General features: G+C 60.1%; 1 protein-coding gene across 2 annotated transcripts; it reads right to left on the bottom strand.

The window, feature by feature from the left end:
• Positions 1–1,682: 1,682 nt before the first annotated feature.
• UPF1 (UPF1 RNA helicase and ATPase) lies at positions 1,683–22,235 on the bottom strand. Of its 2 annotated transcripts, none has more exons than XM_054175023.1 (24): positions 21,636–22,235; positions 15,677–15,819; positions 15,185–15,274; positions 14,520–14,687; positions 13,315–13,495; positions 12,598–12,759; positions 11,936–12,020; positions 11,749–11,847; positions 11,481–11,598; positions 11,227–11,386; positions 11,002–11,120; positions 10,588–10,752; positions 10,277–10,391; positions 10,015–10,158; positions 9,169–9,382; positions 7,641–7,758; positions 7,028–7,184; positions 5,952–6,094; positions 4,952–5,126; positions 4,777–4,858; positions 3,945–4,106; positions 3,145–3,362; positions 2,846–2,968; positions 1,683–2,419 (listed from the first exon to the last, which is right to left on the bottom strand). In XM_054175023.1, exons 1-23 carry the CDS (start codon positions 21,858–21,860, stop codon positions 2,849–2,851), a joined length of 3,363 nt encoding a protein of 1,120 aa, XP_054030998.1. In that variant the 5' UTR covers positions 21,861–22,235; the 3' UTR covers positions 1,683–2,419; positions 2,846–2,848. The 2 variants fall into 2 exon arrangements, with proteins under 2 accessions (XP_054030998.1, XP_054030999.1); XM_054175024.1 differs by having other exon boundaries at positions 11,481–11,589.
• Positions 22,236–24,124: the final 1,889 nt, after the last annotated feature.

Here is a 24,124-nt window from a genome sequence, read left to right as displayed (position 1 = left end):
TTGGAGACAACCAAAAATAAAAGGCAGAAAACAAAACAAGGGGGAAAAAAGAGAAGAACTAAATGAGAACAGAGTCAGCAGCCGGCTAGCGCCGAGGGCTGGGCTGGGGGAACTGCTACGAAGGAAATAAAGCCAGCAGGAAGCAGAGGCGAAGCGGCAGCAGCCCTGAAACCAAGGGGGAGGGCAGGGCGGGGCGGGGGGGGCACTCCTGGCTCGCAGTGCACAGAGGGTTACAGCTCAAACCCAGCAGGAGGCGAAGCAGCTACCCAGGGAAGGCAAAGAAAGGAAAAGCCCTTCGGCAATGGTAATAAATTAAGTCCCTCTGAGGAAGGAAGGTGGCCTGGCTCCATCCTCACACCTTGGGAGTCTCAGCTCGGGAGGCTGTGGGGGGGGGTGTTAAATGAGAAGGGAATGGGTGGGGGTGGGGGGGGGTTCACCTCTGGAAAAGAAGAAGTAGTTTCTCTTGCAGATCTCAAACTACATTGGACTGAACCAAAGTGGTGAACAGCTGCCAGCCAGCCAGGGGCTGGGGGTGGCGACCCCAGGGCTGCACCGGGGCAGAGACCCCTGGCAGTGCAGCACACGGGGGGGGGACAGGAGGGCAACACTCTACAGGAAGGACAGGGATGGAAGGGCTGCCCCCCCAGCTACAAAAAGTGGGGTGTACATCAGTTAAGTACATTCATCTGAGAGGTATTTTGAGTTCCCCCCTCCCCCCCAAAAAAGCCTAGAAACACTTGGAGCCCTTTGAGTACAAAGCTGATTGGATCCCACCTGGCAACCCCCCCGGGAGCGCCCCCTCCGCTGCTCGGCGCCAGGGGGGGCCGAGGCTGCTCTGAGGGCAGGGGCTGCAGGAATCCTCCGCTCTCTGCACTGCTCCTGGAAAGGTTTAGACAAAGAAAACGCTCCCAGTGCTCCCAGGGCTGGTGTCAGACGTGGGGACCACTCAGAAGCTGATGGCTTCTCCCCTGTGCTGCTCTCCCAGCCAGCAGCCACGGCACAGCCCCCTGAGCCCACACGGGCTCTGGGGTCGGTTCTCCACACCTGGACTCCTCCAGAAGCCACACCACATCCCAACCCCTTAGCTCCACTTATCCCCAGCTCCCAGAGGCCACCTTCCACCGCCTGCTTCCTCCACGCTTCCAACCTGCTCCCAGCGCCGACTCCTCAGGGCCGGAGCGCTCCCGGGCCGCGCCCCGGTGCCAGCATCCTCCCGCAGGGCCCAAGGGCACAGCGCCCCCTCCCCTCCTCAAGCGCAGAGTTCACCTGCAGCAAGGCTTTGTTTTCGCAGGGCAGAGTCCAGACAGCAGCCAAGGAAAGCAGAGAGGAAAGGCCTGGCAGCTCGGGCTCCAGCTGCTGCCCCGGGGAGGCAGGAGAGGCTGATGGCTGAGTTCTCCAGGTGGGTGCTCCAGCTGCAGCTTGGGCTGGCGCTGGCTCTGCTCGCTGGGGCTGGCTCTGCTCGCTGGGGCTGGCTCTGCTCAGCTGGGGGCTGCTTTGTTGTGGTTGGGTTTTTGTGGGGGTTGGTTTGGTTTTTTTTTTGTAGTTTTTGTAACTTTTGCCTTTTTTTTTTTTTTTCCTCCTTTTTTTTTTTTTGTCTTTTTTGTCCTTTTTTTTGGTGTTTTTTGGGGTTTTTTTTTTAGGCTTTTTTTTTTTTTTTTTTGTTTTTGTGTGTTTGTTTTTTTTAAGCTTCTCAGAACAAGGATCTCCCAGGTCCACCACTAAGAATTCAGAGACAAGGCTGTAAAAGAACAGAATCGATGCAGCGCTCCTCGGGCAGAAGCTCTCGAAGCCACCTCGCCACCAAGCCCCCCTCCGGCTGTGGGCGAGACGATGACGCTTGGCTTTCAGAGCCGCTGGTGGACAGCAAAACCTGCATCTCAGAGTTGGGCAGCAGCTGGGGCCGCAGGGCTGCTGCTGGCTGGCTGGCACTCGGGCAGGAGCTTCCTCTCTCTCCCCTTCTCCTCTCTCTGACACTGCTTGAACAGCCTCAACGGGCGCCGCGCAACTCGAACCCTCGCAAGGAGAACAACTCTGAGATGAGGCTTTTCCTCTCCCCATCTGCTCTGAAAGGCAATGCCCTGCTCGCACAGAGAGGTGTGGAATGAAGTGAAACCTGCTCAAGGCCTTCTCTGGAGCGTGTCTGCCGGGGGGGCAGGGCTCAGCGGAGCCCCGCAGCGCGCTCTCCTCGCCGGGCAGGCTCCTGGTCGCAGGGAGCTAGCGGTTGGCTCTCGCGCTCCTTCTCCTCTCCTTCTCTCTTCTCCTCTCCGTTGGTTGGTTTCTTTCTCCTGTTGCTCTCACACAGTGGTGCTTCAGTTTTAGCAGTGGAAAACAGGTATCCATTTTATTTTATTTTTTTTATTACCCAGAATAAAATGCTGATGAACTAAGCTCCACACAAGCTTAGCTCTTCTTCCTCAACCTGCAAGGAGGAACGAGTCACCCAGGGACAGCGGCCGGGGAGGTGCAGCCCTGAACCGGCCCCAGCCACCAGAGCCCAGCCCTGAACCCCCCAGCCCTGAACCCCCCCCAGCCATGAACCCCCAGCCAGAGCCCAGCCCTGAACCCCCCCCAGCCCTGAACCCCCAGCCAGAGCCCAGCCCTGAACCCCCCCCAGCCCTGAACCCCCAGCCAGAGCCCAGCCCTGAACCCCCCCCAGCCATGAACCCCCAGCCAGAGCCCAGCCCTGAACCCCCAGCCACAACCCCCCATCAATAGGCTCAGCCATGGACCCCCATCCTCAACCCCCATCCATGATGACCTTCGCCACAACCCCCAAACCCCTGAGCTCAGCCACACAGCCCCAGCAGCCCAGCCCTGAGCCCCAGGAGCCCAGCTGGAGGCTTACACTCTAGTACTGTGACAGCCCTGTCACGCCACCATGTTGATATGCACGTTCACCCTGGTAAGTAGAGTCCTGTGACAGTGCCACATCGATCTGGGACTTAAACTCATCACCAAGGTAACTGTCCTGCAAGTGAGAGCCTGTGTCAAGCCTCCAACTCTCCCCCCAGCTTGAGAGAACCCCCAAAAGTGTCCCCCCCAAAACCAACCTGAACCTCTGGGGTGTTAGCATGAAGGGGAACCCAGCGGCTGAGCTTCTTGCTAACAGCTCAGAGGCTCCCCCCAAGAGCTGCTTGAGCTTACCTGGGATAATTCTGGTTGGGAGAGCCCAGGCTGACTCATCTGTGATGGTTGACTCATGGAGATATAGCCCTGAGTCAGTGGCCCCTGGGAGAAAGGTTGGGACACCACATCTTGGCTGGCTTGGCTGTTGGGAAGGTTTGCTTGGCTGGCTCCAGGTAGCCCAAAGCGATTCTTCTGGCGCCCCCCACGCCCAGCCTTGCCTTTGGGTGCCCCACGGCCTGCAAAGAGGGGGTGCCAAGCAAGGGTGACAAGTGTGGCACACAGCTGGCTGCTCCTGCAGAGGCAGCACTCAGGAGGCAACACTGGAGGCCAGCCCCCTGGAGGTCTTCCAGCCTCTGCAGGGGCCTACAAGAAAGCTGGGGAGGGACTTCTGAGGGTGTCAGGGAGGGACAGGACCTGGGCAGGGTGGGGGATGGAGCACAACTGGAAGTGGGGAGATTGAGATTGGATGTCAGGAAGAAGCTCTTCCCCATGAGGGTGGTGAGAGGGTGGCACAGGTTGCCCAGGGAGATGGTGGAAGCCTCACCCCTGGAGGTGTTTAAGGCCAGACTGGATGTGGCTGTGAGCCACCTGCTGTGGTGTGAGGTGTCCCTGCCCATGGCAGGGGGCTGGGGCTGGATGAGCCCCGAGGTCCCTTCCAGCCCTGTGGTTCTCTCACTCAGTGCAGCAGGCGCAGAGAAGTCCACAGGCAGAGCCTCCAAGCACAGCTGGCTGGAGGCTGCAGCGCTGGTGCCTCCTGCTCCCCATTCCCCAGCTCACCTCAGCCTGGGCCCTCTGCACCCCCCAGCCTCGCCCCATACCTGCAGCTGGCCCGTTGGCCTGGCCGAAGTAGCCAGGGGGAGGCATGGGCGGCATCACCAGGTTGAAGGGGATGGGAATGTTCATGGCAGTGACGTGGCTGGGCCCGGCGCTGATCATCCCGATCTGGTCGTGCGTTTGGAAGTACATATTGGAGGGACGGCCTGGGGGCACACAGCCAGAGTCAGGGGCACTGCAGGTGCCCAGCAGCCACACAGCTCCTGCCCCGAGCAGGCAGCAGGGGACTGGAGAGCAGCATCAAGCAGAAGGAGAAACTACAAGGCCAAGCCAGGCACAGCATGAACAGGAGGCCAAGGGCTGGAGCACCTCTGCTGTGAGGTCAGGCTGAGAGGGTTGGGGTTGCTCAGCCCCAAGAGGAAGAGGCTCCAGGGAGACCTCAGAGCAGCCTGCCAGTGCCTGAAGAGGCTACAGGGGAGCTGGGGAAGGACTCTGTGCAGAGCCCTGCAGTGACAGGGCAGGGGGGGATGGCTTCAGAGGGGAAGAAGCTGGACTGAGATGAGACATGAGGAGGAAGCTCTTCCCCAGGAGGGTGCTGAGGCACTGGAACAGGCTGCCCAGAGCTGCTGAGGCACCAAGCCTGGAGGTGTTGAAGGCCAGGCTGGATGAGGCCTGGAGCAAGCTGGGCTGGTGGGAGGGGTCCCTGCCCACGGCAGGAGCTGGAACTGGCTGACCTCAAGGGTCCCTTCCAGCCCAAACCAGTTCACAATTCCATGAGTGTCTGTAGTTTAGGGGTGAAGTCTGTAGGAGCCCACAGCCCAGGGCCTGGCTGGGGCAAGCCAGGGCAGGTGGTGCTGGTGCTGACCCTCTCCTCACCTTGGCTGCTGCGGTCGTAGACGGAGCCGGGGATGATGGCCTCGCGCGCGTCGTACATGGCAGTGGTCATGAAGCGAGCGCCCTGCGAGCACAGGGGGAGTCAGAGACCCCTTGGCACTGCAGCTGCAGCAGCCTCAGGCCAGCAGCTCCTGGGAGGCAGGAGAGGACAACTCACAGGGTTGATGGTGTTGACCAGCTTGCGGGGCTTGCTGAACTGCATGAGGCTCTCCCGCAGGTTGTTGAGGGGTCCCTCCACCAGCACCTTCTGCTCCTTGTAGTAGTTCAGGAGGTGGTTCCAGAGGGGCTGCTTGGACAGAGCCTTGGGGTTCCCAACAATGATGACTCCATACCTGCAGGGACACAGCAGAGAAGATGCCTTCAGCCTGGACTGAAGCTGAACCCACACTGCCATGAGCGCTGGAACAGCCTCCGGGGCCTCCTCCCCTGCAGCGAAGCAAAGTCCCTGCAGGAGAAGCTGCAGCTGTGTGCTGCCAGCAGCACCCTGGGCAGGGGATTGCTGCAGCCACCTTCTCAACCATCACAGGCTTCCTCCTGCAGCCTGGCCAAACATGCAGTGAGCTCAGCCCAGCAGCACCACCCAGCAGGGGCTGGGGAGCTTTGCAGACACCAAGGCAGCCAAGCAGGGGCTGATTCCACAGCACCATGCCCAGAACCAAAGCCAGCTAGAGCAGAACAGTGGCAGGCAAGTGGCTGCTGTAAGGGATAAAGCAGCAGGTAAGGGAAGAGCCCTGCCCTGCAAACCAAGGGCAGGGACATGCTGGCTTCTGCCAGAGGGTGGCCTCAGGTTGCATCAGGGGAGGTTTAGGTTGGACATGAGAAGAAACTTCTTCCCTGGAAGGGTTCTCAAAGCCTGGCACAAGGAGGTGGTTGAGTTCCCACCCCTGGAGGTGTTTCAGAGCTGCACACACATGGTGCTGAGGGCCATGGTTCAGCACCAGATGATCTGAAAGGGCTTTTCCAGCCAAACCAGTTCTGTGATTCCACCAACTCCTGATGCCAAAGGGTGGCAGCACTTGGGCTGAGTCTGCTCCTGTCAGCTGCAGGGAGCATGGAAACCATTCCAGGCTCCAGTGAACCAGGAGGGGCTGGGAACGTGCCCACAAACCCAGAGCTGCTTTAGCAGAGGGGATCAGAGCTGCACAGCTTCCCTTTACCTTGCCCTGGTCAGGGCCACGTTGAGCCTCCTGGGGTCGTTGAGGAAGCCAATGCCTTGGTGCTCGTTGGCCCTCACACAGGACAGGATGATGAAGTCCTTCTCCCGGCCCTGGAAGGCATCCACGCTCGCAATTTCCACTTCCTGGAAGAGAGGAACCCAGGTCAGTGACAGCAGCACAGGGCACAACAGCCCTGCTGCCAGCAGGCAGCCCCAGGGCCTTGGCTGGGCACAGCAGCTCCCAGCTTTTGACCCCAGAACTGTTATTTGTGTAAGGAGAAATTCTCTGGTCCCTCTGCTGGGCACTGAGCAGCTGCCTGCAGGACAGAGAGTCTCAGCCCAGCAGCAGTTCCTGTTGTGTTCCCTGCCCTGTGGTGCTCTCATTTCCCCAGCTGGCATCTGCACTATGGAAAGCATCTTTGCTGAGAATGCTGCCAAACCCCCTCTGACTCTCCCACAACCTGGGAGTGAGAGAGCTCCAAGCCAGCAGAGCTGCTCCCAGCTCCCCAGAAACCTCAGCAGAGGGACAGATCATTCCTGGCAGCAGACACAGTATTTCCACCCAGCCCTCCTGCAGTGGAAACACCAACCAGGTCCTCAGGGTTGCACAAGAGAGGAGGTTAAACACACAACTGCCTTGTTTGTGGCAACAAGGTTGGTGTTGGGTAGAGGAGTTCCACATTCCCCACAAACAAGCAGCAGGACCGTCAGGATTTATGGAGCTTGGCTTCCTGTGTGTCTCCTGGCAGGATGCTCTCAGCCAAGCCATAAACTGAGTGATGCTTTTCCACAGCCAGGACCTCTCCCTTCTGTGCCTCAGAGGACCGGAGCCTCCCCTCACCAGAGACCTTCAGAAGGCTTCCTCCTTTCTCTGGCTAACTGCTCCCCAGACACCTCCTGGCATTTGGTCCCTCCTAAACCTCTCTCCCTGGTCCATTTCAACCCCAATCAGCTGGAAACCGACTGAAGAATAAACACAGACAGACGCCTGAGGAGCCAGGCTGAACATGAGGCTGCTGGGACACTTCCCAGCGTTTGCCCTTTCCACCTTCTCTGCAGCCCAGCTGTTCTCCACACCTGGTAGAGCTTGGTGTGCAGGGAGCCACTGAACTGCATGTACTGCACCAGGTAGGAGCGCTGGCCCTCGTAGGGGGTGATGATGCCAATCTGGTCTGGCTTGGCACCAGCCTTCAGCAGCTTGGTGGTGATCTTCTCCACGTTGGCAGCTTCCGTCCTGGGAAGAGAGAGGGTGGCTCAGCTCAGCACCAAGGCACCAGCCTCACCCCTGCAGGTGGATGGCTCCAAGCTACGGCACAGCTGGGGCTGCTGCAGGGAAAGGCTCAACTTCACCCTGCTCAGGCACTTGGATTCTGCAGAGCTGCAGCTGGGTTGAGCAGTCCCCACCCCTGGCACCAGCCAGCAGCTCCAGGGTCTCAGAATGACACAAATGTCACCACAGGACTGCAGAGGGGGTGGGGTTGGAAGGGACCTTAAGGATCACCCAGTGGCAGGGACACCTCTCACTAGCCCAGGGTGCTGCATGCCCCATCCAGCCTGGCTCTGAGCACTGCACACTGCACTTCAGTCACTGCCCCCAAGGGATGCCACAGGGCTAAGAGATTCCTTTAACCTCCCTTGCATTTGAGCTGCTTTCAAATGCTTTCTGCACTCAGTGCTGAGCTTTGTTTACCTGTTCAGGTAGGAGGTGCCCGAGCTGGCAATCTCCTCCTGCCCCTGGGTGACGTAGAAGAACATTGGCTTGTCTGGCTGGGGCCACTGGAAGTCAAAGCCCTTCTTCACACGGTCTGCTGCAGGGTGAGAACCAGTCCCAGTCAGAGCTGCCTCACTGGCAGCAACACCCAGCAGAGCCCCCAGCGTGGAGGGGCTGGAAGGGACCTCTGGAGCTCACCCAGCCCAACCCCCTGCTCCAGCAGGGCTCCCACAGCAGCTTGCCCAGGAGCACAGTGCCCAGGGGGGGTTGGAAGCTCTGCAGAGAAGGAGACTCCACAGCCTCTCTGGGCAGCCTGCCCCAGGCCTCCAGCAGCCTCACACCAAACAACTTTCTCCTCCTGTGCACATGGAACCTCCTGGGCTCCAGTGTGTGCCTTGTGCCACCACTGGGCAGAGCCTGGCCCCAGCCTCTTGCCCCCCAGCCTTCAGCTCTTGCTGGGCATTGCTCAGCTGCCCTCTGGGGCTGCTCCTCCCCAGGCTCTCAGCCTTTGCTCCTCACAGAGCTGCTCCAGGCCCCCTCGCTGGGCTCTCTCCAGCAGGTCCCAGTCTCTTTTGTACTGGGAGCCCAGAGCTGGCCCCAGCCCTCCACCCGTGGCCCCCCTGGGGCTGAGCAGCCCTGCAGCTGTTCCTGCCAGCACAGCACCTCCCGGGCTCAGCTCCAGCTCAGCAGCAATGCCCTGAGCGGGCGCCGAGGATGCTGCCTGCGACCCCGAGCGGCAGAGCAGGCGCGCGGGGCACAGGGGGCACCGCGGGCAGCGGGGGGCAGTGGGGGGCACAGGGGGCACCGCGGGCAGCGTGGGGCACAGGGGGCACCGCGGGCAGCGTGGGGCACAGGGGGCACCGCGGGCAGCGTGGGGCACAGGGGGCACCGCGGGCAGCGTGGGGCAGTGGGGGGCACAGGGGGCACCGTGGGGCAGTGGGGGGCACAGGGGGCACCGCGGGCAGCGTGGGGCAGTGGGGGGCACAGGGGGCACCACGGGCAGCATGGGGCACCGGGGGGCACTGCGGGCAGCATGGGGCAGTGGGGGGCACAGGGGGCACCACGGGCAGCATGGGGCAGTGGGGGGCACAGGGGGCACCACGGGCAGCATGGGGCAGCGGGGGGCACAGGGGGCACCGCGGGCAGCGTGGGGCAGTGGGGGGCACAGGGGGCACCGCGGGCAGCGTGGGGCAGGGGGGGGCACAGGGGGCACCGCGGGCAGCGTGGGGCAGTGGGGGGCACAGGGGGCACCGCGGGCAGCGTGGGGCAGTGGGGGGCACAGGGGGCACCGCGGGCAGCGTGGGGCAGTGGGGGCACAGGGGGCACCGCGGGCAGCGCGGGGCACAGGGGGGCACCGCGGGCAGTGGGGGGCACAGGGGGCACCGCGGGCAGCGGGGGGCAGTGGGGGGCACAGGGGGCACCGCGGGCAGCGGGGGGCAGTGGGGGGCACCACAGGCAGCATGGGGCAGTGGGGGGCACAGGGGGGCACCGCGGGGGGCAGCCCTACCTGCAGTGACGCCGTTCTGCAGCGAGCCCTCGTAGAAGATGTTGGAGGGGAAGGCGCTGAGCGCGGGGTGCATTCGGTACTGCACCTGCAGGCGGATGGGCCGGATGCCCAGCACCACCAGCCGCTCGAACAGCGACTGCGACAGCCCTGCCTTGGCAGCCTTCTTGCACATCACCACGGGGCCCAGCTGGCAGTGGTCACCCACCAGGATCAGCTGAGGGAGAGGGAAGGTCGACAGCTAAGCCTTTGCCTCCTGAAGGCCACCCCCCAGGAGCCAGAAGCAGCAGGGAGAGCTGGCCGGGAAACCCCTTCAGAAGCCATCCCAGCACAGCAGGGGTGGGAAGGGACCTCTGGGGAGCGCTCAGTTGAACTCCCCCTGGCTAAAGCAGGGCACCCAAAGCAGCTTGCCCAGGAGCACAACGGCCAGGTGGGGCTGGAAGCTCTCCAGAGGAGACTCCACAACCTCTCTGGGCAGCTTGCTCCCTCAGACCAAACAAGCTTCTCCTCCTGGCTTCCAGTTTGTGCCCAGTGCCCCCTGTCCTGTCCCTGGGCAGAGTCTGGCCCCTTCCAATCAGTCAGACTTCCACTGGACTTCAGATCTAATCTGTGGCTTACAAACCTTTAGTGCCAGCCTCCTTTTCAGCTGATCAAACCAACTCCCACTCAGCCTCCAGCCTCTCCTAACAGGACCAAGGTGTCCCAGGCAAAACTGTCCCATGGAATCAGAACACTAACAGCAGACAACATCCCTGAGGCCCAGGGTACAGAAGGGTCTCCCACGAAAGGAAAGGATGTGGTGCCCCCCCAAGCCTGCAGTGGGAATGCTGCTGCCAGGCTGTGCCCTACCTGCTTGGCTCCCAGCACCACTGGCACCATGCACTCGGGCTCGGTGGCCTGGGTGCTTTCGTCGATCAGGATGGAGCGGAACTGCATCTTGGCCAGCCTGGGGTCCCCGGCGCCCACACACGTGCAGCAGATCACATCTGCGTTCTGAGACAGCAAGCAGCCACAGTTAACCACAGAGAGCAGCAGCAGAGCACTCAACACCCTGCCAGGGGCCTCCCCCACTCCCAGTTACACTCTGAGCTCCCCAGGTGGGAGCCCTCACCATGAGCAGCTCTCGCTCGGCCGTTCGCTTCAGGGCACGGTAACGTTTCTCATCGGCAGAGGACAGCTCTCCAGTCTCATCCTTCAGCTGCTGCAGCTTCTGGAGCTCTGGCATGCTGCAATAAAGCCACAAACACACCCCAGGAATTCTTGCTTGGTGGCCTGAGCAACGCCTTGGCAGGCTGAGAGCGGAGCTCTGGCGGAGCTCGGTGCGCGGGCCCAGCAGCTCCGCACGCCGGCAGTACGACACGGGGCATCAGTTGGGGTCAAACTGGGGTGTGTTGGGTGCCCTGCCCCTCAGCCATTTCTCACCTGTCCATGTTCCTGATCTGGTTGTGCAGTGCCAGGAAGGACACAGGAGAGTCGATTGCCTCCCTGCTCTTGGCACACAGCCGAACCACCTTCAGGCCGGTCTGGTGGATCTTCTCCGTCAGCTGATCCACAGCGATGTTGCTTGGAGCGCAGACCAGGACAGGCCTGCCCGAGGGTGAGGCAGCACCAGGTCAGTCCCACGAGCTGTCAGCCTTTTCTATAGGCCTCCAGTGCACTCCTGTGCTCCAGCACAGCCCCCAGGAACACAGCTGAACTGCCTAGGCAGAAGCCCTCCCAGAGAAGGGTAGCTCCAGAGCCCCTTGGCTCAGCACAGATCTGCCTTTCTCAAAGCCAGCTGATTCCCTGCCCACTGAGACTCCCCTCCCCCAGAGATGCCAGGAGCACAGCTCTTACCCATTGCCCTGTCTGGCCAGGTGATAGACAATGGTGGCTGATGTCACTGTCTTCCCAGTGCCAGGGGGACCCTGGATAAGGCTCAGGGGACGCTGCAGGACAGTCTTCACAGCATAAACCTAGGGCCGGGGGTGTGGTGCTGGTTAGCATTCAGTGCATGGGAGGCTAAAGCTGCCCAAGCTCTGCTCACAAAGCCTCAGTCACCCTCTCTGGAGATGAGGCTACCTGAGAGTGGTTGAGATCAGGAAGTCCTTGTGCTGTAAAGCGCTTTGGCAGCTGGCATTTGATGATGACATCTTCCACCTCGTGCCCCAGCAGCTTGTGGTAGATGTAGCCAGAGACAGAGGTCTCATCCACAGCAAAGGTTTTTAAAGCACTCTGCATCCTGAGGGGAGGGAAGGACAGGAAAGGAAACAAAGGATCAGGGTGACCTCAGAGAGGACTCTCCACAGGTGCCCTACACAAGGACCCCTCAGTACCTGTCAAAGGAAGTAGACTTCCACACAAAGTCCACTTGGAAGTTGTGGGTGACCTCCACAGGGGCTCCCACGCTGCTCCTCAGCTCTATGGCTATCTCATCACCATAATCTGTAGAACCTCGTTAAGTGGTAATGCAGAGCAGGCTTTGGATTGGGCTCTCCCCACTTTGCCTCTGTAGGCTGCAGCAGATCCCCCACAGCAAATTAAACCAGCTGGAACGGAGAGCCTGGGCTGCACCTCCCTGCAGGCTCACTAAGTAAAGGATACTATCAGGAACCTTGATGACGTGGCCAATGCCTTTCCAGAGAGGAGCCAGGTCCCCTTTGTACCTCAGGCAGATCTCATCTCCTTGCATGAGTCTCATGTCTGCAAAGGAAGGGAGAAAGAAGCTTTTGGGATGCTCCCAGAGGAGCAGCCAGCCCCCAGCACACACACAGAGCCAAGCTGCCATTACCTGAGTCAGTCTTTGGCAGAGTGAAGTAAGCAATCCTCTTCTTGTTCAAGCCCAGGTCCCATCTGACTGTGATGTTGTCCTGGGTCTAAGGGTGAGGAGCAGGCATCTGTTAGGCTCCTCCAGAGCTGTTGGCCAAGCACCACAGCCCTCACTGCTCCCCTGTCCCAGTGCCACAGCACAGGCAGCTATCTGCACCTACTGCTCTGGAGCAAGGCCACAGCCCCTGCAGACCTTCCACAAGAGCTGGCTAATGAGAGACAAAGGCTCAGCACCACCTGCCTCATGCCCTCCCCCACCTTTCAAGCACTCCCTAAGGGCTTGCATCCCCTCACAGAATGCAAGCTGGACTGGAAGCTGAGACCAGCAAAGGTTAACTGCAGGTTATGAACATGAAGGGCAAGTTGCACAGAACATGGTTCCTGGAAGCATAAACTCTGGATGCAGAAGGGATGCAAGCTCCCAATGCTCTCAACTCCTTCAGACCTCAGTCTGGGGGTGGTCTGCCCCCTCCCTCCCAAGCATCTCCACTACTCCTGGAATGATGACATCACTCTTCCATCAAAGTCATTCTTTCACTTGAAGCCTCCATGCTGCTCCCAGTGCCCAGGTGCCAGAGCAGAGCAGCACCAGAAGCCTCCTCAGACCTCTTCCAAGGCCATTACCTGAGACTCCTTCAGCTTCTTGTCATAGTCTGCCTCCAGCTTGACAAGGGGGCCAAAGATATTTTGGTACTGGTAAGCATCTTCATATCTCAGCAGGACATGCTGAGGCTCCTCATCCACTCCAGGCTTTTCCAAGTCCTCCAGGGTTGCAGATGGATTTTCCTGCAACCCAGAGCACACCCTGTTTCCAAGGGCTCCACATTTGCAAGTGCCAGCCTCTCCCTGTGCAGCAGCACCGTGGTTTGCCACCACAGGAAGTGTAACAAGCAGTTAAAAACCACACAGGGCCATCCTGTCATGCTCACACACCCAGTCAGGCTTGCTGGGTGTCAAAGGGTGTCCAGAGACGCTCTCAGGAAGCAGTAACTGAACACCAAGCATGACCTAGCAGCTCCCTGCTCAACCAGTGAGCAGGCAGAGCAGCAACAAAACTCAGCTGGGCAGGGCAAGCTGGTTGGGCTTTGTTTGGGGCTGCTTCTCCCTCTTGCCTGACAGTGCAGTTTGCACAGGGCTGGAGAACCCAAGGGTGAAACTGTCCTAAATCCTTTGATCAGTTCCCAGCTGCACTGCTTGTCAGCTCTGCAGGGCCTGAGCCCCACGTGCTGTGTGAGAGAGCCCTGCCTCAGCCAGCTGCTCCAACAGCCTTGTCCTTCCCTGCCTCCCCCAGAGAGCCAGCACTTGGGCAAGCACAACCAGCACTGGTAAAGCAGCACAAACCTTCCACAGCTCCTCCAGCTTGTTGATCTGCTGAGCTGTGATCTGCCTTGCCCTCAGCTGCTCCTGCTCAGAGGGGATCTTCACCAGCCAGGAGAGGAAGCAGCGGTCCTGGATCAGAGGCTGCCACTGTGAGCTGTCCCAGTTAATGTCCTTCAGACTGCTCTGACTGGCACAGGGCTGCCTGCACAGCCCAAACAAGGCAAGAGAGTCCCCAGTTAGCCAGGTGTGAGGAGAAGGCTGCTGTGCAGGGTGCCAGGGAGGTGGCTGTGCTCTTCAAGCCACTCAAGCACCTCAGCCAAAAGGGAAGACCACACAAGTGGAGGCTGAGGGCAGCTCCTTCCCAGGCCCTGCATCAGCTCTGGGAAGGCTCTGCACCAGCAGGAGGATTTCCTGCAGCACCCAGAAAGTGAAAGCCTGCCACCTGGGGAAGTGGCTGCAGTCCATCAAGGCAGTGCACACAGAACCCATCAGAGAGCACTGGGGTTTACCTTCCCAGCTGCTGTGCAGCCAACAGGGGAGCTCACTGCACTCACACCTTCCACTCCCCAGCAGCTGCTGGCAGCACTTAATCAACACAAGTAGGAAAGCAGAGGTTCTGCTAGAAGCTGTCAGGGAAAGAGCTCTCAATCTGCTGTCACCTTCAAAAGACTCTGACAAAAACAGTGTAATGGAGACACCACTCCCACAGGGCTCCTCACTCATCTCCCCAGCTCTGACAAGCACACTTTAGAAGAAGGGGAAAGGCCTTTTCTTCCTTGAAGGGCTTGGGAGGAAGACTCTTCCCTAGAGCTAAGCTGGATGCACTGCAGCACCTACCTGTACACAGCTCAGCAAGGCTAACCAGTGCCAAGTCATGCAGGGGTCTGGGTGGGAAGAGACCTTCAGAGCCCACCCAGTCCAACCCCTCTGCAGTCAGCAGAGACAGCTGCAACCAGAGTAGGTTGCTCAGAGCCACCAACATCCTGACCTGGAATGCTTCCAGGGATGTGCATCTCCCAGCTGGGCACCCCCAGTGTCAGACATTCCCAGCCTCAATCTCTCTCTTAGTTTCAAACCATCACCCTCAGGGCTGTCCCCACAGGCCCTGCTCAGAAGTCTGTCCCCAGCTTTCCCCTCAGTCCCTCTACTGACTGAACAGCAAGTGCCAGCCTCTGAAGCTGAGCAGCAGGCTTGGCACCAAGCCTCCACCAAAGGCATTCTCTCACCTGCAGAGCAAAACCACCACAGAGTCTGCCTTGGCTGGAATGAAGCCAAGGAGGAAGACATTACGACAGCCACAGTTGTAGCACTCCAGGACAGTCTCTCCCAGAGGTCCATCCTTGTGCAGGGTCACTTCCTTGCACTTTGCTCTCACCAGATGATTCACAATGTGGCTGCAAACAGAGAGGACATCCATTTCCAGCCAGCTCCTGAGAAAAGTCACAGTCAAGACACAGCCCAACTGCACTGCCAGAGCATGGCAGACACTGCTGAGAGTCCCTCTGCCTCCAAGCAGACCCAGAGCTGAGCTCCAGTGGCTCCTCAGGGCATGGATGCTCTGTGACAGGTGAGGATGGAAGCACAGAAAGCAGCTTAGAAGTTCTTTTTATGTTGCTGGCCATTGAGAGAAGCCTCCCAAAGCTTCACAGGCCAGGAGCAGCAGTTCTGCTGTGCCCTGCAGGAGCCCAGGGCAGGGGAAGAGGCAGCAAGCTCAGCTCACAGGAGGGATTCAGGTTCTGCTGAGATGGAAGCCTACGGTGGGACCAGTGGAAAGCTAACCAAAGGAGGCTGGAGGCTCACTTCAAGGTCACTAACTTCAATGCCACCAAGAGCCAAGCCCCAGCCAGCACAGCACCAGACTGGAGTGGGGCTGCAGCTCTCCCTCACTCACCTGCCAGAGGTGTTCCCACGCCCGTTGCAGAACCACTTCTTGCTGGTGTTGCAGTACACCACACAGGCAGGGTCATGGATGCCACAGTAGCTGCAGGTGGAGAGGGAAGAACAGGAGGTGACTGGGTGCTGGCCTGCAGGGAAACTCCAGCAGAAGAGTTCAGCTGCCAGCAGCATGGCCAAGGAAAGGCAAGTCAGAATGAGGGCCTGGGAGTGGTGGTGAAAGCATCAACCAGGAGCTGAAGCTCTGCTCTGTCTCAAGAGCACTTCAGCACTTCCCACCAGGACCATCCCCAGCTCGGCTCAGCCTTCCAGCCCCCACCTCCCAGGGAGGTCAGAGCCCCACCTCCCAGGGCTGCTGCCTTGCAGAGAGACAAGAGCTCAGCAGAGGGCTCCACATCCCTGCACAGCCCCAAGGGAGCTGCTCTCAACCCCCCCAGGCACGCAGCCCTCCCTCGGTGCTCCTGCCCCTGCAGCAGGGACTGGCTCTCACCTGCAAGCATGCACAGGAAGATCCTTTGTGTAATAGGTGTCCTCCTCATCCTCCTCAAAGTTGAGCTCAGCCAGGAGCTGGCTGGTTTTAGCCACACTGTCATCCACAGCTCCATTCTGCAGGATGCCATCAGGGCCATTGACCTGGAACAGCAGGGCAGGGCACTGCTGGAGCACAGCAGACTGCAGAGTGCCCAAGCCCAGGCCAGCAATGCCCACTCCTTACAGCAGAACTGGTCCTGGATGGAGAAGAACTCACCCAGGAAGAAGCTGGGGAGAGCTGAGCCCCAGCCTGGTTACACAATCAATACCTGCTGCATTAGCTCCTCTCCTACAGAGCCATTTCAACTCCAGCTGATAAGGAGGGAAAAAAGTCACCCAAAGGAGATTGCATTTCTGCAGCTCACCTTTTGCCATGCAGCCTTACACAACACAGAGCTCTGTCTGAACAGCTCCAGCAGCATCAAACAGCCTTTTGCCAGCCCTGCTGCTGCCCCAGGGATCCACCTGACAACAGCAGCCTGGCTGCATGGGACCTCCCCCACCTAGTCCTGCTGCTCTCTCCCCAGCACATCCACGTCTCACCACCCCAGGGGAAGAGAACCACAACTCTGTGACACTTGCACAGCAGAGCAGCTCAGGAACAGACCCCTCCTGGTGCCAGCCTCACAAAGACCACTGAAATGGGGCAAGAAAGGGCAGAAATGGTTTGGGGCAGCACCACTTGCTCAGGACATGCCAAGCACTTGCACACTGGCAGGACACATCCCTGGGACAGTCCCTGCTTTGGGTTAGCTACAACAGGACTTCCTTTCAGGGAAGGAGGCCTCTCTGCAAGCCAGCCAAGGAGTCTGCACCAGTCCATTAGAATGAGGAATGCAGCTCAAGTGCTGAGAGCAAAGCCCCCTGAGCTGGGAGCCCTCAGCACAGCCCAGGTGTGCTCCTCCCTCCGGGGAGTCCCTGCCAGAGCCAGCAGCCCCTGCAGCTCTGGCACCCCAAGCCTGAGGTCAGAAATAGCTCCTCTGTGGCAGTGCTGAGCACAGAGCCTCTCCCAGCAGGGGCAAGAGCCACAAGTGTCAGAGCAGCCTGCAGCAGGGCCGAGCAGCCTCTGCCCTGCCGGCCGGGGGCTCAGCCTCGCTCCTGCGTCTGCACAGGGGAGCAGCCGGGGGGGGAGCAGCCGGGGGGGGGGGGGGGAGCAGGGGGGGAGCAGCCGGGGGGGAGCAGCCGGGGGGGGAGCAGCCGGGGGGGAGCAGGGTGGTTGGCTCCCCACAGCTCCTGGCCAGGGACATCTCCCCCCAACAGCTGAGCAACACACTCAGCATTAACTGAGGAGGAGGCAGGAAGGAGCAGAGCAGGGAGGGGCACAGCACCAGGTGGAGCCAAACCACCTCCCCAGAAGCCTGAGCACTGCAGCCACCATCCAGGTTAAATCTGAGCAGCAGGAGGCAGGGAGAGGACCACAGCAGCACTGAGCACCACGTGGAGCTGCGAGGTGGCTTCCCCAAAGCTCCAGCTGCTCTCCAGGCACTGAGGGAGATAAGGCAGAGTTATCTGTGGAAAATCCAAGCAGCTCACAAATGGGAGCCCAGGAATCACTCAGGGCCTTTGTCTATCAGCAGAGGATTTTAATAGCTCCTTGGCACTTGGACACTAATGCAACTCCTCTGCTCCCTGTAACCTAACTCCCTGACAAGAGAGAGCTGCCCACAGTGCATCTTTATGAAAGGAAATTTAATTACAAGGAGTTGCTGCAGCATTTTCAAGCTACAAGTGCTAAGCAAATCCCAACAAGCCTGCTCCTGGAAGCCTCATTTGGATTCCATGCAGGCCAGCTCCAGGCTTGCACATTAAAATGGAACAGCCAATTGCAAGAGTGAAATTCAGAAGTAAGTGTGAGCCACTTCACATCTGCCCCCAGCAGTGAGGAACTGCAGCTGCTGCTACAGCCTCTGCTTCCCTCTCCTCAGATGAGCTGAGGCTCCTCTGCACAGCCCTCTCAATGCTGAGGCTGCACTGCTGCTCTGTAACAGAGCCAGCAGCCAAGGGGAGCCCTCGGCAGGGACCAGGCAAAAGCAGCCAGGGGGCAAAAAGGGAAAGCCAAAGCACACTGCAGTAGCCACATGCCAGGCCAGCAGCCCGATGAGCCCAGGTGCCACCAGCTGCCTGTGCAGTGGCAGCTCCCCCAGGGCAAACAGCTCAGTGCCTCTGCACAGACAGGCAGAGTCCCACAGCCTGCAGCCAGCCTGAAGCTCTCAGCAGCAGGCAGAGGAACCAGAGCTCATTCTGCACATCAGAGACTCACAGAAGGGACCTTGAGGATCATCCAGCTCCAATTCCCCAGCAGCAGCTGAGAGGTTTAGCAGTGCTGGGACTGCTGGACACTAATGAGATTGTGAAGCCTTTGCAGAGGGGCAGAAACCCCACAAGCTCCACCTGCAAGCTCTGAGTCCTGCAGCAGGTGACCCTGCCCACAGCCTGGGCAGCTCCTGCCCGCTCAGGGGCAGCAGTGATGTCACCTGCCAGCAGGAGCAGCAGGCCCTGGCAGGCACACAGCGAGGAAGTGACTCAAGCAGGGCTTGCAAGCCTCCTGTGCTCTTCACCTGTGTGCATATTAAGGACCTGGCACCAGCAGCTGTTGTACAAGGGAGGAGGCAGGGGGGGGCTTCTCTTCTCTGTTTTCAAAGTGTTGACAAACTTCTGGCACAGCAAGTTCAACAGCTACAGCAGCCTGAGCTGCTCTGGAGCTGCCACCGAGGTGCTGGGCCCTCCCTCCCTCCTTTTTCTTGGCCTCCAAAACACTGCTGAGAGACAACAGCAAAGCTCCAGGAAGGAGCTGCAGGGCAGTGAATCAGCTTCTCCTGGCCATGTGTGAGACCCCACACCAGAGGTAGCACAAGCAGCACCACCTCAGCTTCTGCTGCTTCTGCCTAACCCCCTGCAGCCACAGCAGCACCTGAGTGATCCACAGGGGAGTGCAGCTACAGCTCCTTTGCCTGCTTTTAAGTGGCACATGTCAAGCCTCAGCAGGAGAGCCTTGCAGCTCAGCAGCTGCTCTGCCTACAAGCCTGAAGTGCAGCGAGTGGTGGCAATGCTCCTCAGGCACAGGACACCCACAAACACTGCCCTGAGCCCAGCAGCTTTCCCTCATGCTCCAGGGAAAATGCACCTTTTGGAGCTGCCTGGGCAACCCAACCCTTTGTGCTCTGAAGCTCCAGAGTGGTCACTGCAGCTCCTCAGGACCTCTCCCACGGATCTGCTCTCCCTTCCAAACCCAGCAGGGGGTTTTACCGGGAGCACTCCCCCCTCACCCCACCTCCAAGGCGTGTGGAAGGAGCTGCACTTCCCGATGGGGACCTCAGCAAGGAGAAGTCATTCTGCTGAGACAAAAAGCCTTTGTTAGGGCTGGAAATTAAATCCAGCCCCTGAAGTCTGGACCAAAACCTTAATGGCTAAGCCTGCCTCCTTCAGCCACTCCAGCACGTTAGCACCATGTGCCTTGTCCATCACTCCCCTCAGGCACCTGCCTGCTTCCCACAGCCAGCTCGGTCCTTGCCTGGAAGAGCGAAGGAACAGGGCAGAGACCAGCAGTGAGCTTCACACTTAGCAAGCCCCAAGCCCTCATCTGTTCCTTGTCACATGCAAAGAATGGGGCAACGTTTCCCTGCAGAGGAATCAGTGGATGCTGCCTCTCAGCTGTCCTTTGCCAGCTGGACACCAGTCACTGGTGACAACATCCTCCTCAGCCACCAGCTCAGGGGGCACTGGGAAAGGGAACTCTCTTGGACTGCCCAGCTCAGTCCCAGGTTAAGGCATCAGATGCTCTGCAGTGAGCTTTCCAAGCACTGAAAAGAGAGACCATGAAACAGCAGAGCTAGAAGGAAAGCACCTCCCAGTGATTCCCCTCCACTGGTTATCAGCCCTGGTAGGAATGGTTTCTCCCAGTAGCTCTCATTACAATCAGAGGGACACCGAGTTCAACACAATGGGACAGCCGTGGGGCCCCAGAAGCAAAGTGTTTAGCTCCCTGCCAAGAGACAGAAGAAGTTTAAATTATCTGTTGAAGGCAGCAAAACTTTTCCCAGAATCTTGAGGGAAAATGCCCAATTTCTGATCTTATCTCCCAAGGCAGCAGAGCTGCACAAGCCCAGACAGCTCCGGAGGACACCAGGCTGCCCACACCTCCCCCCCGCGGTGCGCTGGGCCCGGCCCCGCCGCCCGACCTGCAGGCTTAGCCAAAACAAAGAGCAGGGCTGACCAGGGGAGGTGGGAGAACCCCACCGCGCTGGGGGTTACACAGGAGCAGGAGAGCTCCTCCCCTCCTGCAGGCAGCCGAGTACCTGGAGGTGCTCTCCGGATACTTTCCCTCTCTACTTCAAAGGCTTTCCAAGCGTGTTGGGACAAAAAAGAAGCCAAAGTAATCCTCTGCTCCTGTAGCTCAGGAGGCTGATTTTGGGGAGGTTTCACTTCTGATTCTGGCCCCGTTCTGGCAGGATCACAACCCACGGAAGCTTTCAGAGCTCTGATCAAGGCAGGCTCTGTAATTAACACGGGGCCTGGCTGCACAGCCCCAGCCCCCTGCTTAGCTCTCATCTTTCAGTGTCCAAACCTGATCAGCCCTACTCCCCCACACCGAAAATGACCACAAAGCAAGCAGCCCGCGGGGCCAGGCCCCTGGATGCTGCCTTGCAAAGAGCCTAACCCGGAGCAAGTCACCCAGCAGCAGCTACACCCAGGCCGTGCTCAGCACCCCCTGCACCAGAGTCCTCAGCTCCCCCCGGGATAAACCTGAGGCAGCTCCGCTGGGATCACTCCACCCCCAGTCCTGTACCCAGACCTGCAGGACACACAGGGCTGCTTCCAGCTTGCTCCTTTCTGTGCCCTCTTCCAGACCCCAACACCTGAGCTTCTGCAAGCAAAAGGTAAACATCGAGTCCTGGCTCGGGATTGAAAACTTGCCCAAAGCATTTCAGCTCCACTTTAACTCATCCTTTAAAGCATGGATAACATCAAAACGTTCAGCTGTCAACCATGGGACTTCAGGGGTGTTTATCTAGAGGTAGCCAGGCCATCCCAGCAGCTTGCAGGAGAGAGTGAATTTAAACAACGTGGAAGAGTTCTTCAGAGGTTTTTTCCTGCTCCAGACAGGATGCACACAGTGAGAACCTGCCACACTTCTTCCCTCGGGAGCACGACCCCCTAGGCCCTCATTTGGTTTGAATTGAGGCAACACAACTTAACGACTGTGTGCATCCCAACCATCAACAGGCTACAGTAGAGAAATAAATGGCCTGGGTTTAAGGCCTGAGGAAGCAGACCTCTGAGCCTCAGTCCCGGGCCGTATCGACTGTCACTCCCATACAGACTCCAAAGCGAGCAGCCCAGCAACCGTGCAGCAGCAGGAAAGGTAAAACATACAAAGATTCACGGTGTGCCTCGCGTTCCGTTACAGGAGAAGAGAAACTAAAGCAAGCGCCGCTGCATCTCCCCGGAATCCAACTCCCCATCTGCAGAGGCTTCCCAGAGCCATATTGCTTTAAAGGCGAAAAGAGGCCGAAATAAACCCCAGGCGGACTTCCCACCTCGACACCGCACTGAGAAGCGACACAACTGTCACGACTCCGCCGCGGCGCCCACCGGCTTAACGGGCGGGCAACCGACGGCAACTTCCCTGCGAGCGTCCCCCGCGTCGGCTGGGCCGGAGCGCAGCGCCCGCTCCAGGCCCGCTCGCCGCCGCCGGCCTGCGCCGCCCGGAGCCAGCAGCCCGCTCTCCGCGGGGCAGGCGAGCGGCCACACGCGGCTTGCACTTCCCCAAGCCCGCAGCCCGCCCAGGGCTTCCCCTCGCCGGCCCCAGGGCCAGGCCCGCCCGCCCCTTCCGGACCCCCCCCGCGCCTCGCCCCGGTGGCGGAGACGCCCTGACCCCCCCCACCCCGCGCACACCCCGCCTCCGGCCGCCGCCTCACCTGCGCTTCGATCGGGCCCGGCGGTCCCTGTCCCGCTCCGGGGGGGCCTTGGCCTTGTCCCGGGCCCGCCTGCCCGGGCCCGGGCGGGGTTTGGGTCTGGCTGGGGAGAGTGAAGTCGGTGAACTCGAACTCGGAGCCTTGCGTGTCGGCGCCGAGCAGCTCGGCCTCCTCGGTGTCCAGGAAGGTGAGGGTCTGCGAGCTGGGGCCGTACGCCTCCACGCTCATGGCGGCGACGGCGAGGAGAAGCGGCTCTTCCCTAACACCCACCCCGCCGTGCCCTGCTCTCCGAGCCCGAGCCGGCCGGGCCGCGCCTCAGGGAACCCGGACGCGGCGCTACGCGAGCGGCAGGATCCGCCGCGCGCACCAGGCCGCGCGTGCCAACCGGCCGCCAACGAACCCGCCTCCGCCCCGCTCGGACCGTCCGCACGAGGCCGGAGCCTAAGCGGCGGAAAGCTGCGGGCGAAGCGGCGGGCGGGCGCCGCGGGAGAAGCGAAGCCAGAGGCGCTGCGAGCGGAACCCTCCGGCCGCTGCCGCCGCTGCCGCCGCGCGCCAGGCCAGGAGCGGTGACGCGGAGCGCACGGGGGAGGGCGACGCCAGCACGCCCCGTGCGCGTGGGCCGGTGACGTAGCACGCACACACCTGGGGAGGGCACGCGGGGGGGAGGGGGGCGGGGCTCCGGCGGAAAAAGGCGCGAAGAGGCTCTCGCGGCTCCGCGCGGGGGAGGCGGCGCGAGCCACCTGGAAACTTGGGGGGAGGAGGGGGGGGGGGGAGGAAGGGGAAGGCGGTCGGAGCCCCCCCCGCCGCGAGGGGGAGGGCCGGAGCCTGTCTGTGAGTGACAGCCCGGCCGGCCAATGGGACCTCGCGGTCGGGAGGAAGGGCGGGCCGAGGTGGCCGCTGGCCCTGGGCCCGGGGTGGCCGCGGCCGCTGGAAGGGCTCTGGGCTGGCTGGAGGGAGGGAGGAGAGAGGCTGTGGCCGTGCTGGGCCTGCTGCAGCTGATGGCAGACGGCCCCCCTGGAGGCTGCATCCTGCGTGGTGCTGTCGGGAGCCCCGCGGGGGTTCCAGGCTCGGATGGGGGCAGCCGCCCCGCGGCCTCCTCCTCCTCTCCTTGTGCCTGCCCTGAGCCTGGGGCTGCAGCCGCTCCTGGGGCCTGCCTGCCTCCTGGTGCTGCTGGAGACGAGTGTGAAGGGCCTCACAGAGGCATCGCCGAGGTCAGGGGGCTGTGAGGGGCTCCAAGTGTCACTTGAGAGGGGTCTGGCGCTGCTGGGCCCCTGGTCCAGCTGCAGGGCCCCTGGCACCAGCGGTGCCTGACGCAAGGATGAGAGGCAGGCAGCTGAGCTGCTGTGAGGTGAGCCTGGTGGAGCAGGCCAGGGAGGTCAGGGGAGGTGAGTGACTGAGTGTTGCAGGGCACGTGTTTGTACCCACCAACAAGTGAGGGTTTGGGCTTTGGGTGTCCTCATTTCAGCAGCAAAGCTCTGCTAAGGTAACTTCTGGGTGTGCTGTGAGCCACACTGCTGGGAGCTGCTGGGTAATCAATCCCTTGTCCCTGTGAAAGCCTTCAGCTGGGAGATGCAAATTGGTGTCTTGCTTTTATAAGGAGCTTTAATTTTGTTCTTCCTTTTGGTGCAGGATAAAGCCTGGAACTGAAGCAGCATGTCCCAGCTTTGCAGCTGTTTGGCTGAAAAGATCCAGATGAAGACTGAAAAGCATCATCACCCCTGGAATACTGTGCAGCAACACAGGAGGAGAAAGGACAAGCCAAGGGAACACAGGAGTCATCACTTCTGTGTGCAGACTGCCTCTATTAATCTGTAGCTCTAAACCTCCAGGAAGAAGAGAGTTCAGCATAAATGTATCCCAGTTCAGGATCCAGGCTGAAGGAGGTTAATCCAACAGGCACTAAAATCAAAAGGCAGAATGGAAAATTGCTGAATTTTGACTGTCACAGCTCTAGTGTAAGGTGGTGACATCAGTGAGGTCATCAGGGGTACAGGACAGCTGGGATGGAAAGGCTCTGGGTTCCTGCAGCTGAACTGAAACTCACCAAAGCATCCCTGGAGGAGCTGAACTGCTGCTTTCTGAAGGCAGGATTTCACTGGTTTGTAGCTGAGAGGAAGGCTGGCTGGGAGGATGGCTCCTCCTGAAGGTCTCTGCCAACCAAAGCTGCTCTGTGGTAACCCTGAGGAAAGGTGAAACGCTCCCCCAGGGTGAGAGCTGCACTGGAGGTGTGGAGAGGAGGGCAGGCAGCTTGGGCTCAGCACTCAGTTATCAATAAAGGAATCACTTTGGAAAGAGATCCAAGGTTTGATGTGCTGCTGGGTTTCTGCCCCTGCACAGCAGCACAGAGCAGGGCCTCTGCAGGGCAGTGTGAAAGCCTCGCTGGCAGCGGCAGCAGGAGCTGGCTCTGCAGGCCCCAGGGAGGGCTGGCAGGGGCCGCGGGGGTGCTGCTGTCTGAGGTGCTGAAGCCGCAGGGTTCTGGGGACTTCCCCACC

Source organism: Dryobates pubescens, chromosome 31, assembly GCF_014839835.1.
Source record: "Dryobates pubescens isolate bDryPub1 chromosome 31, bDryPub1.pri, whole genome shotgun sequence".
NCBI lineage: Eukaryota > Metazoa > Chordata > Aves > Piciformes > Picidae > Dryobates > Dryobates pubescens.
This window is presented reverse-complemented; position numbering and strand designations above follow the sequence as displayed.

What these genes read in the sequence shown, in the direction of transcription:
- UPF1 (XM_054175023.1), bottom strand. Translation starts at nt 21,860, where the DNA reads ATGAGCGTGGAGGCGTACGGCCCCAGCTCGCAGACCCTCACCTTCCTG. An exon ending in CTACGACCGCAGCAGCCAAG is followed by an intron (nt 4,107 to 4,776) that starts GTGAGGAGAGGG and finishes GTGTGCCCCCAG; the next exon opens with GCCGTCCCTCCAATATGTAC. An exon ending in CCCAACCAGAATTATCCCAG is followed by an intron (nt 2,969 to 3,144) that starts GTAAGCTCAAGC and finishes TCTCACTTGCAG; the next exon opens with GACAGTTACCTTGGTGATGA.